Source organism: Columba livia, chromosome 3 (genome assembly GCF_036013475.1).
Source record: "Columba livia isolate bColLiv1 breed racing homer chromosome 3, bColLiv1.pat.W.v2, whole genome shotgun sequence".
Lineage (NCBI taxonomy): Eukaryota > Metazoa > Chordata > Aves > Columbiformes > Columbidae > Columba > Columba livia.
In genome coordinates, this window is record NC_088604.1 from 6,720,785 (window position 1) to 6,737,742 (window position 16,958).

Here is a 16,958-nt window from a genome sequence, read left to right on the forward strand (position 1 = left end):
CTGAGCAATAGTCCCAGCCTCACGGCCACAAAAATGGAACATTACAAAAAAGATAGATCACCGGTTTCATTATTGCCTAAATTCCTCTGCTCCCAAATCTAGAAGGTGCTGAATTAATGTGGCAGTTGGTAACAGCAATACTTCCTGCTGTTAGTTCTGTAATTCAGGTTGTGTCACTTACCATTGCATGTACCATCTGTACCCATGTGGTTCATCTGATAACACGAGTTACTCACTTTGCAGAAATACAAATAACCACACAAACCATAAATAACAAAATTCATATAAGAACATGAGCAACAGAAGTCCTTGTTTTCAATGTTTACTTTTTACTTCATTATTACATTTCTGGATTTACTCTAACCTTATTTTTTTTCAAGCAAGAAATACTAGAATTAATATGACCGAAATCCAGTTAGAATACATGATACACAAGTTACAGGCAACTAGTAAGATCTCTTTGGTCTCATTTTTAGAAGCCTAGTTTATACTAAATTTAGCTGTCTATTGTTCAGCATTTAGATTAAGCTAATCACTGGTTCCTTCTGCAGTCCAACAGACCCACATAATAGGAACAGACTGAAGAACAGCAGTCTTTAGAGCAGCTCCCCACAATTTTTCAAAATGAAAATGAATTGGTTGAGAGGGAGGGACAAGAGTGTTCACTGTGGCCAGGCTTTGGATGTCACCGTTGGATACCTGAGAAGATCGTTAGAACCACTCTGCTATAAACAGCTACCTTATAAATGACAAGAAGCTGCACAGGTATGCTGAAAATTTTATCTGTATTGTATGTTGTTATCCGTTTGTTGCTCAACTAACACTGACCTGGATTCTGCAGTCTTGAGGGGCTGGCTCATCAATTCAGGACCCCACTGGAATAAGAGTGATTCACCTTCACCCAAATTTTGTTTTGCTACAGACAGCGTAAAGGGCATACTTAAAGCCAATACATCATCAAATTTGATTCTGCATAAGACTAGATAAATGATACTAAATTATTTTGCATAGGTGTCATGGTCTAACCCCAGCTAGCAACTAGGACCACCATGCAGCCACTCACTTGCCCCCCACTCCCTCTGTGGGACAGTGGAGAGAATTGAAAGGGAAGGGAGAAACTCATGGGTTGAGATAAGGACAGTTTAATAAGACAGCAAAATCAAATTAAATAATAATAATTATGATTATTATGATAATAACTACATATATGTAATAAGTGATGTACAAGGCAATTGCTCACAAAATCCAGTCCTGTACAGCTGATCCCAGACAAGCGGAGATCCGGACAGCAGTTTGTGCTCGAACACGATCATGCCAAACAGCCATTCCCAGAAAAGAAAGCACCCCAGTACTCAGCAAGAGAGAAAAAAAAAAGGCAAAAAGCAAAAGGTCCAACATGGCAAAACAGCAGACTAGTAAACTAACACTAACAAACCAGAAAAGCTGCCTCAAGATATATATGGAATGTGACACTAGTGGTAGGGAATATTTCATTGACCAGCCCGGATGCCAATCTAGGTGCTGTCCCACTGTTCCCCCTCCCAGCTGCTCCCTGCAGCTGGACAGTTGAGAAAATCCTTGGTCTCCTTGGCAACAGCCAAAACATCCGTGGGTTCTCACTTTCTTTTCATACCAAGTCCAAAACACAGCTTAGCAACTGGAAAGAAGAGCATAGGAAGTTCAGTGTTATCACATTATTCATGTACTAAATCCAAACCAGAAGACTGTGCTAGCTACTAAAAAGAAAAGATTCTAACTACTATGAAGAAAACTAACATGATCCTATAAGAACTAGCACAACAGGACACTCAACTCTCATGTTATCAACAGCTTTTGGTTGTTAAAATTACCAGGAGTGATCATTGTCAACACACATTTGAAAACTTGCTTTACCTGCTGCAGGGCCTATACAATTATTCTTGATTTGGATGTTTCAAAGCCCTTTATTTGTGGCCTTCTAGTTCCTTTTGTAAAACTTGGGTTTGCTCTCCAACTCCATGGTTGAAAACTGCATTACAATACCTGGGAGCCTGAGAAATATTGACTTTTTATTTGCCTCAGTGGCTCCAAAGGAAGAATTTTTGTTTGCCTTTAAATCTCACACCTCTGAAACTAAACACCCTTAGAAACGTCAGCAACCCAGCCTGAAGTGGAGGCTCTAGTAACAAAAATGGAGAAGGTAGAGACGCCACACTCCTCTGTATCACCCTGTCATGCAGTTTTAGGGATATAATTCCATAAACAGTTCAAGAAACAGTATGGTTAAGAGCCCCATGTTGTTTATAGCCTCCATATACAACCTATTATTCAGATTAAATGGGCACTAAAAGCTTAAAGTCTAATACATTTTAACAGCTGTTATTCACCCAGCCCTTTTATGGTTTTATGAAATGTTTTCCTATTTTTCTTCATCTCAACCATAGAAAAATGCATCGAGACACAGGAAATGACTAAACCTTACCCAGTAAAAATCATCACAGGTATCTCTGTCACATTGATAAAACTGAAAGAAAAAAGCTGGAAAAATACAGAAAAACATTTCTCTTTCAATATTCAGTTATTTTAACTCTAAGTAATGAAAATGCCCTGCTTTTTATTATGAAAGTACTTATGTAAAGTACCTGAACTATTCATGTACATCTATTTTTCATGTGAATAAATGAGTTGCTTCCCCTCCACAACACTGCCAACAGCAGAGTATAGTTTCCCAGGTAGAAATTAAGTGTTTACTAACCACAGCCAAATACTGTGAATATTTTGAGGTTGCCTATCCCTTACTTCCTGTCATTCACTGAATTCCACTGACACAAACAAACCTGTGCAATGCTTTTCAAGCTGCAAATGCTCAATTCCACTACAGCAGTAAATTTGTACAGCATCTGGCAGGGTTTAATAGAGTCTAGTCCTTAGAAGAACTGCAGTGTATTCAAACAAATGTGGGGTGAAATACAGTATAGAGGTAGATTAAGGTGAGGAAAGGCAAAACATCTTGGTAGTTCCCAGTTTTACTTCTGTTAATGTAAGTATACATGTAACACACCCATTTCTTGTAGGCACACACTGTAAATGGCCCCAGGTCATGCCAGGGAAGATTCAGATCAGACATTAGGAAACATTTCTTCATGGAAAGGGTTGTGAAGCAGTAGAACAGGCTGCCCAAGGAAGCAGTGGAGTCACCATGCCTGAAGGGGTTTAAAAGATGCATAGATGAGGTTCTTAGGGACATGGTTTAGTGCCAGAGTTAGGTTATGGTTGGACTCAATGATCTTGAGGGTCTCTTCCAACCAAAATGATTCTATAATTAAATACATGTCACATGTTAGCTAGCCCAGTTCAAAGTCCGGCGTTGTTTGGTACACTGCCTTTATGATGTGTCAAAGTGGACACATTATATTTGGCTGGACTCATGAATAGGTGAACACCACAAACAGGTTTCAAAGCACAAGGGAAAGAGTAAACAAGAGATTACTCACACCTTTTAGGACTGAAGGGCTGAGTAGGTATGTTGCCAAACTGGGTTAGCAAAAGAGCCTTGAAGCTTCAAATTTGTCTATATCTCTACATAAAGTTCGCAACAAGATCTCAATTGTAATTTGATTAAATTAGCTGAAAGATTGCACCTGTTCTGTATTCCCTTGACCTCTAATTGACTCTGTGTAATAAGTATTTAAAAAAAAAATACAAAATGTAATTAATAAAGGACACTTCGCTCTTCCACATAATCAACTGTCGTGTGCACATTTACAAAGCTGAATTAGTGTGACCAGAAAAAAAAAAAAACACAAAACAACAAGACCTTGACTTGAACTTGACATATAACAAGTTAATAGCTGCACAAAGTCTTATCTAGCTCACATGGATTTTATTTTCCTCTTTCCTCTTGTGCTTTGCCACACCCATTACATTCCATAAATCAAGGTGTGTTGCTTTATTCAGCCCATTGTAACACAACTTAACAGCCATTCCGCATTGACACATGCGGGTAGAACAACCTGAGAAACTCACACGTGTGAAAGCCACTAGAAAGAAATAAGCTCTAATCTACGCAGCATTCAGAATAAACATGCTAGCAGGATACCCAGAATCAAATTCAGATACAGCTTAAGTCAGTCATTAATATATAGACCTAACTTTTTAATCAGTTTTTATGATGAAATCTAAAATGGAGTGATGATTTCTGCTCTGTGCTATTAAAAGACACCTATTTTCTCTATTTACACAGAGCTGATTTCACTGCTATTCAGCACCATTAACGCAACAAGTTTTGCAGAATTACTAATCTCTGCTCATAATAAAAAGGAAAATCAAGGCAATGTAAACTATTTGCCTTAATTTATGAAGCAAATTTACACCAGAACCCAAAACAGACCTCAATCCATCACACTGCCTGGTACACAGGACTGCTGTCCAGAGTACTTACAACACACTCACAGTTTCCTACTCATATTCTAAGTTTAAGGGTAAAATGTTGTTACAAAAGAGCACAAAAAAGTCATAAACAGGAAAGAATACAATCAGCTTTCAGAGCTGTTTGGCCCAAAGGCAGCAGGAGTCACTGAGGAGACTTCAGTCACACTGATAACCAACACACCTTTGAAAGGCCACAGCCTGGGGTTGCAAAGGAGATGGGATACAGGTGTTATATCTTGGGGAAACATGGGACATCCCCCGGTGACACAGCTCATCAGAGCCCCGCCTCACCCCACCGTGTCCTTCCCCAGCTGCAGGGCATCCCAGCAGACCCAGCAAATAACCTGTACCCCAAGTGAGCTCTGATTCTTTACCAGCAGGTTTCACAGTCCCACCTCAGGGGCAAATCCACCCATGTCCCAGTCTGGAGGGCTTACAAGCCTCCCATGAAGACCCACACACCCACTGCATCTCCTTCCTTGAGACAGGTGCCTCACACAGCTCCCCACGGCTCCCTACAACCCCCTCACCTCAGGATCCCCCACAGAACACTCCCAAAGCTCCTTTTACCTCCCCAGAGCCCCCCTTCACCTCAGCCCCCCCCAGCCATGTTCTTCTCAGTCCCCATGTCTCCCTACAGCTCCTCTCACCTCACAGAATCATGGAATGTCCTGAGTTGGAAGGGACCCACAAGGATCATTGAGTCCAACTCCTGTTTTCCTCCTCCCTCAGCTTAAAAGCACAGCTTAGAGGACTTCCACAGGTGACCTGCTCCTTAAAGAAACTTGTTTCTACTAAAAGTTGTTTTTTGAGGGAGAAAGACCCTTTCTGACAGTGGTGTTTTCTTTTTTTGTTTGTTTGTTTGTTTGTTTGGGGGGTTTGTTTTGTTTTGATTCAGCAATAGCAAATACAATAATAATCCCCTAAAGAAAACAAAACACCCTCCCCCCCAAAAAACCCGACAACAAACCAAACACTAAAAAGGACCCCACCAAACCACCAGCTACAGAGAAGTGGTGGTTAAAATAAATTTCCCAGTATAGTTCTACTTATTTAGACAAGGTAAAAGTTTGTATTCTTATTGGTTTAGTTATCAGTTTTGCACAGGACAACCCCACAGTTCACTCCATGTGTCTGAGGACGTTGTCCAGTCTCTTCTTGAACACTGTCAGGCTTGGGGCCGTGACACCTCCCTGGGGAGCCTGTTCCAGTGTCCAGCACCCTCTGGGTGAAGAACCTTTTCCTCATGTCCAACCTGAACCTCCCCTGGCACATCTTCCTGCCATTCCCTCGGGTTCTGTCATTCACCACCAACAGGTAACAGGTTTTGTTCCTATGTCTGGAGTGCTCAGTGTTAGTAAAGCGAGCTGTATAAATACACAAGGAATATTTAAGCTACTCATTATTAAAACTAAGTTATGACTCTGACAAACAGGTTAACACAAACAAATCTCTCTCTGCTCAGCAGGTGCCATGTTGCCTCAGAAGAGGGGAAAAATACCTTCCAGAATAGCCATGAACTGTTATTGGAGAGTCCTGGCAATTTTCCTATTATTTCTCCCAAGAGCACTGTCTCTCCAGCCGGCCCAGCCCAGAGCGCTGCTCGTGTCTTTTGATGGATTTCGATGGGATTACATCTATAGAGTCTCAACTCCCAATTTTTACTATGCCATGGAGAACGGTGTGCATGTCAAACAGGTCACGAATGTGTTTATAACGAAAACGTATCCTAATCATTACACAATGGTGACTGGTCTCTATGCAGAAAGCCACGGTATTGTTGCTAATGAGATGTACGATCCTATCCTGAATGAAACTTTCTCGATGAACAGGATGGATATCTATAACTCCAAGTTCTGGGAGGAAGCACTCTCTGGGTGAAGAACATTTTCCTCATGTCCAACCTGAACCTCCCCTGGCACATCTTCCTGCCATTCCCTCGGGTTCTGTCAGTGTCCACCAGAGAGAAGAGCTCAGCCCTGTCCCTCCTCCTCCCCTTGTGAGGAAGCTGTGGCCACCATGAGCTCTCCCCTCAGCCTCCTCTTCTCCAGGCTGAACAAACCAAGTGACTTCAGCCGCTCCTCATACGGTTCCCACTCCAAACCCTTCACCAACGCCGCAGCGCTCATGTCCTCCCTCAACCCCCTCACTGCACCGCCCTCCCTCACCCCCCGCTCCATGTCCCACAGCGCGACGCCCACTCCTCCGAACCAATCAGCGCACCCGCCAGCGGGCCCTCAGCCAATCGCGTCGCGCGGAGCTGACGAGCTTCCCTCGCCCTTACGGCCCGGCTCGGGACGGAGCTCGCGCCGCCGATGGCAGTTGCTGCTGCGCGGGTGGCGGACGCGCAGGCGTTGTGCGTCCCGTCCCGGCGCAGCCCGCACAGCAGCGCGGCCGCACGGTGGGCTGGGGCGGAGCCGCGGCGGGGAAGGGGACGGCGGGGGGGTGTCGGGAGGTGTCCTATGTGGAGCGGCTGTGGTGGCTGCCGCTGCTCGAGGGACCCCTGTACTCGGGCTTCGCCCCGCCGGGTGGTTCCGCCTCCCTCAGCGGGTGGGTGAGGGGCAGGAGGTGCCGGCGGCTGCGTCGGGCCGGCGGCTGGGTTGTTTTCCCGCGTCCCGGGGCCGGTCCCGTTCGCCGGGTGGGTTCGTACTGGCAAGGCTTTAAGCTGTCAAGGGCAGGAGAACTAATTTCTTACAGAAATGAGCAATTAGAGACTTGGAATTCTGGCTGGAAGGTGGTGGGGGTCAGGAGCAGGCAGCTGCAGTGCTGATGGTGTTTGATAGTTGGGGGGACACTCTGTGGAAAAACACAAATGCTGGGTGTCTTTGGAGTGTTTCAAAGTTAATATTGTGGCATTAAGCCTTGGTGCGCTATGAAAAACTGTGTTTCTGCTTTTTGAAGCACCTAAAACAGGTGATGCTCTGCTCCATTGCTCATTTATTTCTTTTTCTTTTTCCCTGTGTGATACAAGCCCTCTGTATTAGCAGATACTTTAATGCTGGTTTTGGCGATCCCTTCTTGTAACATTTCTATCTTTTAAAGCCATTTTAAGCGTTGGTTGCAGGGGGTGTGATTTCCCATGCTTTGAGTTCCTCTCACTGCTAAAGCTTTATCTGATGTTAAAGCTACTTTCACCTTAATACTCAGAGTTTTAAAGAGTTGGGGGGAAAGCGTTGAGATGGATCAGAAGATATTACTACAGTTATGAAGATGCCTGCTGTCCTTCCTAGAATTTACCTAGTTTGTGCAAGTGAGATAAAGGAGAAATTCAGTGAAGTGGGGCTTTTCTTGATAAGTAAATATGCTCTTTAAGAATACTGCAGAAGTTTGTGTGAAACCCAGTGCTTCGCTTCCTCTTTCTTAGAAGTTTATAGAATACTTCTGGACCTTGTTGAACAAAGTGCTCCTGTCACACAGGTTTAGAATGGAAAAAAAAGAGCTTCCAAATCATAACCTTGCATTCATAATAGTCGAATTCCTTGGTGAGAAATACTTCCTTCATAGCTGGGGTTACTAATGATTTTTCACTTTTTTTAGAGAGAGAGAAATACGATATGCAAAGAACAAGTTTAAATACTGTTATGGTAGATGTACAACAGCTTAGAAGGAAACCAGAAGTTACTCCTGGCAGTTCTGTGTATAGAGTAAGCAATGAGTAAATGGGAATGTTGAAAGATATAAAAGTCTCCCAGTAACTCAAGAGGGTAGAAACTCTGGAAAAGGAAAGGTGGGATGAAAATGAAAAATTATAATTATAGTAGAAAACAAACTCCTGGTCTGAACGGTGATGTGTAAAAAGGATTTGGAGCTGCACAGGACTGTTAAATGTGGAGCTGGAATTGTTCAGGTCCCTGTGATTGAACATGAGGAAAAATACTGATTGTCTGTCTTGGGATGTAGAATTGTTATATGACACACAGAATGATGAAATAATTGATTAAAAAGAGAGAAAAGAATTCACTTCATTTAGTCTGGAAGGAAAAAAATCCAATGGCTCATTTGTTTTAATATATGAAAAAGTATGATAACATATGAGAACCTTCTAAAGTCAGTATGAAAATACACTGTTGACTTGAGTGGTTGTTTAGACTGGCTATTTTGCAGTTAACTTCTGTAAGGAAGATTTACATAATGTATAGCTAGTCATACTGGTTCCAGTAGAATTATTTTGTGTTACATGTCTTATATTTTTAAATTTTTCAGGTGCATCTGATTACCTGCTGAAAAAGCTTGGAAGCATCAACAATGAACTCGATGTTAACATTACTTTTTTCTGGAATAGTCGCTTGTTGTGCTCACTCTGCTGGTGATTCGACATCCAGGTTGCTCCTTGTGTCCTTTGATGGCTTCAGGGCTGATTACTTGGAAACCTATAAACTTCCTCATCTTCAGGAGTTCATTGAGGATGGTGTGCTTGTAAAAGAAGTTACGAATGCGTTCATCACCAAGACATTCCCAAACCATTACACCATAGTGACAGGCTTATATGAAGAAAGCCACGGCATTGTGGCTAATGACATGTACGACGTGGATGCCAAGAAAAAGTTTTCGCAGTTCAATGATTCAGATCCCTTCTGGTGGAATGAAGCGGTTCCAATTTGGGTAACAAATCAGCGGCGGGGAAATGGAGTAAGTGCTGCCGCAATGTGGCCCGGTACTGATGTAAAAATTAACAATACAACCCCTCAGTTCTTTATGAAGTATAACTTTTCAGTAACGTTTGAGGAGAGAGTGGAAAAAATTGTTGCATGGCTGAACAGCTCTAATCCAGTGGTCAATTTTGCTACGTTATACTGGGAAGAACCAGATGCAAGTGGGCACAAGTATGGACCAGATGACACTGAAAACATGCGCAAAGTATTAGAAGAAGTGGATAATCATATTGGTTTCCTTACTGATAAATTGAAGGCATTAGGTTTGTGGGACACTCTTAATATCATCATAACAAGTGATCATGGAATGGCCTCCTGTTCTCCAAAGAAGCTGATTATCCTGGACAAATGCATTGGTCGCAACAACTACACTCTGATAGACAGGAGTCCAGTTGCTGCAGTGCTGCCAAGGCAGAGTATGTTTTGAGTTTTTATGTCGTATATTGAGAATTAAGTCTCTACCTTACTACTAAAAATTAGACACTGTGCTAGACTGTTCACATCTTTTGCAAAACAGTGTAGTTCTTATTGCACAACTTTGACATAATTTAATGAATAAGCTAAAGAGCACCTGTTTATATAGAAATTATTTTGTTTTGTTAATCAGCGGGCCAAGGAGTGTTTCTTGTTAAATTGCTATGGGTGGTAAAGATGGTTGTGGTACAGCTGATTGAGAAAGTAGATAGGCACTTAGTATGCCTGCTCACTTATTCAATGTGGTTGTAATTCACAGTGAGCTGGAAATAAACTCTCATGTTTATTCAGAGTAAATAATGCCATTGCCTAAACTTCCAACTAAAAATCTAGTCCCAGTTTTGATTGTTTTACCACTTCTGTTTCTGTGATTGAAACTTCAGTTTTCATACTGTGAATTTAATTTTTGTATCTTGGAGTAGTTACTAACAGGGATATCTTAAATCATGACACTGCTGGTCTTGGTTTCCACAACTGTGGCCAGACTGAAGCAATTCTAATGAACAAAATAATTTATATAGTAACTAAATGTAATACATACTGCTTTGGATAAAATACTGACTACTTTGGTGTGGGATTGCTTTCTCTTGATTTCTGTGCTTTAATTTTGCCCTCCTCTCCCCCGAAGCACAGAAGGTTAAGTTGACTTGCAGGTCCAAAACCAGAGCTGTGAAGTGCCTGATTTAAAATGTGAGCAAATTGTGAAATCCACCTCGATACCTGTAGTATTTCATTAAGGGCATGAAAAAAACCCTTTTATATCTACTTTTTTAAAAATAACTGGTTTGAAATATACGGATCTTGGGTTTAATGACAGATAATTGCAGTAAACAGGACAGAATTTCCAGGTGTTTCACATCCAGTTTTTCTCTTGGCAGATGAAAAATATGTATATAACTTACTGAAAAAATGTGACGATCATTTGAAAGTATATCTTAAAGAAGAAATTCCAGAGAGATTTCATTATCGTCATAATAAGAGAATTCAACCTATCATTCTGGTTGCGGATGAAGGCTGGACAATTGTACAAAATGAGTCACTTTCAAAACGTGAGTGTATTTTCCTCAATTGTGCTTTTGGTGGCTTATGGTGCTGAACTGTCTTGGTTTGATTCCAGCCATCTGTAGGATGGTCCTAGTTTAGCGAGTGGATACCTGGCACTGTGCGTCTTTTGGAACATCTCAGCATTTTCTAGAATGTTCTCAGCCTGACCCTCGGAGTGTTTTAACAGATAAGGAAGAGATGGGGGATATTCTGTTGGCTAAAACACTTTGCCATGTTCAACTGAATAGCCTGGGAGATATTTTTAGAGTTATCTTAAGCAAGTTAGCAGTCTGTCTCAGGCTTCCACAACGGTGTGGTTTAACTTCTTGTATATAAAATATAGAGAGAGTTAGGAGCATAAATTGAAGAATGCCAGACATGACATTTCATGTTCCCGTATGCATATTAAGAAAAAAAATAATGGGGGGAAATAGTAAAATCAGAGACGCAGCAATAATGGTTAAAGAAGCTAGACATGGTCAAGATGCCAGACAGGACATCAAGTAGCATGTTTTAAAGACAAAATCCAAAACAGTTGTTACTTCACACAATGCATTGTTAAGCTATGAGCTTTCTTCCTGCTAGATGCTATGAATGTCAAATTACATGCATAAATACATATGTATTTATATGTATATGTACTTCTACGTATATATATTTCCAGATGTTTCACATGCAGGGTGTTTTGGCACACAAGAGAGGTGTGTTTAACTTAAAAAATGAAACAGTCACACAAAAGTATCTTTCAAAGAATAAAGTCCAGATTTCATTATTGTCATAATAAGACAATTCAACCCATAATTCTGCTTGCAGACAAAGGCTGCATGTATAAATATATATATGTGTGTGTGTGTTCAGAAAGTGATTGGACAAATTCTTGAAGAAAAATCCATTAATAGAAATTAATAGAAGTTAAATAGCAAGGTACATCAGGGCTGACTCCACTTGCAGTTACAACTGCTGTCAGAGAGAGGGTGTTGGGTGGTGTAAACTCCCAGATTCGCCCACTTTTGCTGTTCTTACTGTCTGCCCTCTGCCCATTTCAGTTCAAATTTTCTTATTATTTGTACAAAAGTACTGCTTATAATGTAAGGTACACCTGTAGTTTTATTTCCCCACAGATTTGTTAACAATTGCCTTCAATATCACAACATGTAGCTTGTGTTCTTTGACAGAGGTCTCTTTCTTGTTTACAGCTAGATTCGGTTTCAGGCACCTAAAAATAGTTAGTGAGTGTATATTTAGAATTAACAGCATTGTGCCACTTTAAGTGAATCACTTTTCAAAACAGCTTTGCTTACCAAGGCTTCCCAGAAGCTGGCAGGGGAGATTTTTAGCCCAAAAGGCTATTTAAGTGTTTATTGTACTTGTCGTCGTGGACAAAGTGGCAGCGTAAGGATGGGCAAGTGTACCAATACCTGCAGTGTTCCTCCCAATTTGAGCAAACACCAGCCCTCCTACTTCAAAGGTAAAGAGAGGAAACTTCACTGGAGAGGGAACTTGGACCAGCTTTCTTATAAACAAGCAGGTAGAAGAAAAAAAAATATGTACTCAAGAAACATAGGGCTGCATTAAAACAAATAAGGAAGATGTGGCACAGTAGTATCTTGGTGATAAAAGGCATAATTGTGGAAAAGATTAAAAAGGAATATTGGAAGTATACTGAAGTGGTGAGTGTGACCTCATCAATAGGAATCCTGACATTTCCCATCAGGAACTTCTTTGGTGAAGCAGTTGAGGAGACAATTCTGGCAGCAGACTTGCTAAATTGTTACTAAGAAATGAACTCAAAACTTCAGTCTGTGCTGCATGTGCTGTGAGAAATTTTTGGCGTCTTGGACAGATTTTTCAGGGGTGTTATTAGGAAATTTAACTATGGCTGCTTTTTAGCTGTTTATATTCTACCAAGAATCAGAGTGAATATTTCTTAAAAACCTACCAAATGTCCAAGTACTGGTGACCTTGTAGCCACAAAGTTTGATGTTTTGCCTGTCACAGGCATCATGATCCTTTGACTGTTTTTTGGTTTTGACTGTTTGGGTATCCCAGTACCTAACTGGATAAACATGATATGAGGGTACTTCATGTGCTCAAACTGAACGCTATCAAGGGCAATGTGCTTGGCTTTTGGGAAGTAATACAAGAGTGTCCTTTGCAAGGTGGAAATATCTGTACAAAACCTGAGAAGTACAAATTTGCATTCCAGCTACTGACTTGTGGTGGAGTAGCAAAGTCCTTTTCAACTTTGGCGTGAGGAATGGGAAGGAGAAAACCAAAAATGTTGATGATTGAAAGGAAAAGAGATAATGGGGGTTGGGGAAATGTGTCTGAAGACCAGTATGGGTAAAGATTTCTGGGAACTGGGGAAGAGGGAAGGAACTCTGGGTTCCTTCAGTGTTTGATCCAACAGCTGCTTTTATGTTCTGCATTTGTCTTTGGTTAACATGTATGCCTTTTGAGGGTGGGGAAGAGATACGGAGGGGAATTCTCCGTATGCAAACAGAAACGGAGGTGTTAACTCTTAACTTTGCCTTTCTCCAGTAGGTGACCATGGCTATGACAACGCTCTCCCAAGCATGCATCCCTTCCTGGCCGCCCGCGGGCCTGCTTTCCATCGGGGTTACAAGCAGAGCACGATAAACAACGTTGACATTTACCCCATGATGTGCCACATCCTGGGACTGACACCACAGCCCCACAATGGCACTTTCAGTAACACCAAGTGCTTGCTTGCTGACCAGTGGTGCATAAATCTTCCAGAAGCTATCGGGATAGTTATTGGGGCTTTTCTGATATTGACCACTTTAACCTGTATTATAATAACCTCAAAGAATAGAGTAGTTTCCCCACGACCATTTTCCAGGCTTCAGTTACAATACGATGATGATGATCCTTTAATCGGATAGTGTGTAGGGAGCCTCACTTGGTAAGCAGTGATTTCAGGAAGAGTCTGAACTTGCACTGGTCGGCATTCTTTGATGCACTTTAACAGTATCTGAATAAAATACTGTACAGCCAGATCTTTTTGTTTGTGCTACCTGATTAGTTGTGCTCTAAAAATATTTTTTCAGAACAAAACGGTGAACAGGTGATTTTCTGCTGGAAGAGATGGTTAACAAAATAAGGATGCTTAGTTTTTCACTCAAGCCTTTGAACACTTTCAAAATAAAATTCCAGAATAGGAACTAGCCAGGATAGACTAAGGGAATTTTAACATTTGTAAATGATAATATTTTTTGTATTAAATTTAAATTAGTGTTGACTTCTTTTAGTGTTCTTGTACCTGTGTTTGAAAGAGGATTTTTTTATGCAAGTTAGAAGTTAACTCTGTTTGGACAGTGTATTCTGATTTGTTCTTAAATTTGGCAATAGAGGAGATCCAATACTTCTGTTTCCACCCTAAGCCAGCAATATGACAAGAAACTGGTGAGAAGGAAAACGGAAGCCAGTGAGGCAAGAATTGGTGCATATCAGTTCTGGTTTGAGCTCTAACACGTGCGGGTCAGCAGTTACAACACCCAGCAGGTGGCTCTGACATTTCTAGACGTGTGTTTGTGGATGACTTGGTTCTGCCGTTCCTGCACTCAGAGAGTTGGATGATACTACTTGCTCATCTCAAGGATGTTTGACCCTGAGAATCCTTGGATTACTCAGTTTCTTGGGCTGTAGTAGTAAAATTGCTGCTTCTAAACCCTGTGAAAATTTTGTAGGTGTAAATTCTGCTGAAGGTGTTTTTGTAATAAAGGTGGTTCTGCCCTGTGTACCAGCTGATAATTTTCATTGAAGGCTGTCCTGCTAAAAAGTAGCAACTGGATGCTTATCATGTAATCATCAAGCAGGGATGCCGAACTCTTATTTAAACACTGGAAATTTCAAGGGAACAAATAATTTGTTTTCTGAGATGTGCTATCTGTAGTGTTTAAATTGTATAGATGCAAAGTTCTGGTGAATGGTGCTAATGGTACTCTTGATTTCTTGTTAATGGTCGAGTCTAGTAACTTGCCATAAAAATATTAATTTGATTTAGAAAGCCTTAGTGGTACCTTATCCTGCAATGAGGAAGCAATGTGAGGATAAATCATTAATGCTAACCCAAAAAGAGAACTATTGTTACCAAGTGCTTTTTCTATAAGTTTGATGGTTTTAAGAACTGATAATTTGAAGTGCGAGAGCTGAGTGCGCAATGTGGTTTCTTGTTCACAAGTTCAAGTTCAACGCAGTTTGGTATTAGCCACAGACCTCTTGATCCAGCGGAGAGGAAGTACTGACGTGGAGGGGAAGGGTTGCTTTGAACTGTCCACTGAAAAAAATACATTTGAGTTTTAAAAATGATGTGTGGAAGTTTTACTGAACTGTCTTCCTCTCTAAGGATTTTAACGTACTGATGAAAAACACAGCACAAAAACTAACCTGTTCTGCTTCCCCCTACCCCCCTTTCTTAAACTACTAGTTTCTACTTACTGACTAACGCTTTACTCTGGATTAATCTGAAATTCAAAGAGACTCAAGCCCCCTGAACTGTTGCTGACAGTGGACTGGATTTTAGATTGTTGATATAATAGAATGATAACTGGACTGAACACAAGTCACTTTTTCATCCTGCTGGAAGATTTAAAATAAATAATTAACAGTAAGAGGTCAGATTAATGAGTAACAATGGAGTGACTGTTTTGCATGGCAGGACCCAGGCTTAGAGATGCTGTAAAAAGGGAGGATGCTTGAATTCCTGCATTGGAGAGAGTTGTTAGTTTCTTGTAATTTTGCTAATGAAGGCTGCCCACCTCTGAGGGTGGCACATGTGCTGGGAGATGCTTTGTATAATCTAGACATGGGGGGCTTGGCTCAGCTGAGTTATCTTTATCTTTCTGCCAGACTTGGCTCAACCTGTGAAGGGTGGTTTTGTTTGTTTGTTGTTTTCCTAGATGCTAAAACTGATGAGTGCAGTAGATGCTCCATTCTGTTCTTTCCGTCCTCCTCCTTCCCCAAGCAGCTGTCATACAGTGTGTGACTGACAAGCTTTCAGTTCCTCTGTGCATCATAGGCCAGGTGTCAACATTACCACCAAGATTTGAATTACCGGAAGTGCACTGGCTGAAGTGCAATGGCAGCATTCTAATCTGAAATATGAATATTGTTACAGGTCTAAATGCATTTCTCCTTCTAGCTCTAGGTAGCCCCTTCTGCTGGGACTTGCTGCAGGCAACTGAGCTCCTATGAAACCAGGTGGTATGTGGCAGAAATCCCTGTTACCTGCTATTCCTCCTCCCTTTAGTCTTGAGACTAAACTGTGCTACTGTGGGGAAGCTTTAAAAAGAACGTTTAAGTATTAATTAAGAAATAAGATAAACTATACTGCAGTTGCCTTGCTAGTTATTTTCGAATTTAAAGATGCAGTGTGGTTTGTAAGGGTGCTGAGTCTTCTTCCTGGAACAATTCTTTGCTACTGGCAGGGGGGGCGGTTAAAGTAGCTGTTGTACACCTGGGATTTCATACAGATCACGTACACTTCACAAGAATCTAGAAAAACATCTCGTTCTCCTTAGAGACAAAGTTGATATGTTTAAAGATGATTAGTTTTAAAATAGTGCCTTAAACACAATGAAATATTTCAGCTACCTCATTACAGTTTGTATGAATTATTGCTTGTGAAAGTCAGCTATTCAAAAGGAAATCAGCTGCTAATTCAAAAAAGAACACAAGAAGCCGTGTCTTCCCTCTTCCTCAAAGCTGTGATAAAGGAGAAGTCCTGCAATAGTTTGTGGCAACATTTAATGACTTGCTAAATGTGTGTAACTCTGCAACGTTCCTACGGGGTGTATTAACTGAGGGGGAAGTTCTTAAAACTTTGATTAGTATTGAAGTTTAGAAGCCATAAGGGAGGTTTGCTGCTGGGAAGTCACATTACAAAGAATGATTCATCATGTTATTTGCCTGTCTCCGTAAAGAAAGTCTCAGCATTGGGTGCAGAAGCCTTAAACATCCAGCCCTCTGGGTTTATGTGTTTTTTGTCCATCAGCCCCAAGGAAACAGTTTGAGAATTGAGGTGATTTCAACTAACTGTGGGTCCAGAACATCTGTTTCAGGGCTAAGTTTAACTTGCTATAAAATGAAAAGAACAGCTTGCTTATGAAAGTAAACCAACATCACATAGCTCAACAGATCAGACCACGGGGACAGATGTTTGCTTTTTATTGCAAAAAACAATAACGGACATCTTAATATGATTTGAATTAGGATTTCATTGGGGGAAGGACATCCCTTTCCAACCCTGCAGACATGGCTACTGATTTTACCATCTTAACATGCTTCAAACAATTTTCATAATCACAGTATCACAGTATGTTTGGGATTGGAAGGGACCTCAAAAGATCATCTAGT

At 41.1% G+C, this 16,958-nt stretch overlaps 1 protein-coding gene across 6 annotated transcripts; it reads left to right on the forward strand.

Moving 5' to 3' along the window:
- Positions 1 to 6,655: 6,655 nt before the first annotated feature.
- Positions 6,656 to 14,343, forward strand: ENPP4 (ectonucleotide pyrophosphatase/phosphodiesterase 4). 6 transcript variants are annotated; one of them, XM_065055711.1, is made up of 4 exons: positions 6,656 to 6,811; positions 8,614 to 9,478; positions 10,415 to 10,585; positions 13,125 to 14,343. In XM_065055711.1, exons 2-4 carry the CDS (start codon positions 8,656 to 8,658, stop codon positions 13,484 to 13,486), a joined length of 1,356 nt encoding a protein of 451 aa, XP_064911783.1. In that variant the 5' UTR covers positions 6,656 to 6,811; positions 8,614 to 8,655; the 3' UTR covers positions 13,487 to 14,343. The 6 variants fall into 6 exon arrangements, with proteins under 6 accessions (XP_064911783.1, XP_064911779.1, XP_064911781.1 ...); XM_065055707.1 differs by having other exon boundaries at positions 6,657 to 6,811; positions 13,122 to 14,343; XM_065055709.1 differs by lacking the exon at positions 6,656 to 6,811 and adding an exon at positions 6,814 to 6,960 and having other exon boundaries at positions 13,122 to 14,343.
- The last annotated feature ends 2,615 nt before the right edge of the window (positions 14,344 to 16,958 follow it).

Coding starts and splice junctions, on each gene's coding strand:
- ENPP4 (XM_065055707.1), top strand. CDS start 8,656: ATGAACTCGATGTTAACATTACTTTTTTCTGGAATAGTCGCTTGTTGT. Junction 9,479..10,414: donor TGCAGTGCTGCCAAGGCAGA/GTATGTTTTGAG, acceptor TTCTCTTGGCAG/ATGAAAAATATGTATATAAC. Junction 10,586..13,121: donor AAATGAGTCACTTTCAAAAC/GTGAGTGTATTT, acceptor GCCTTTCTCCAG/TAGGTGACCATGGCTATGAC.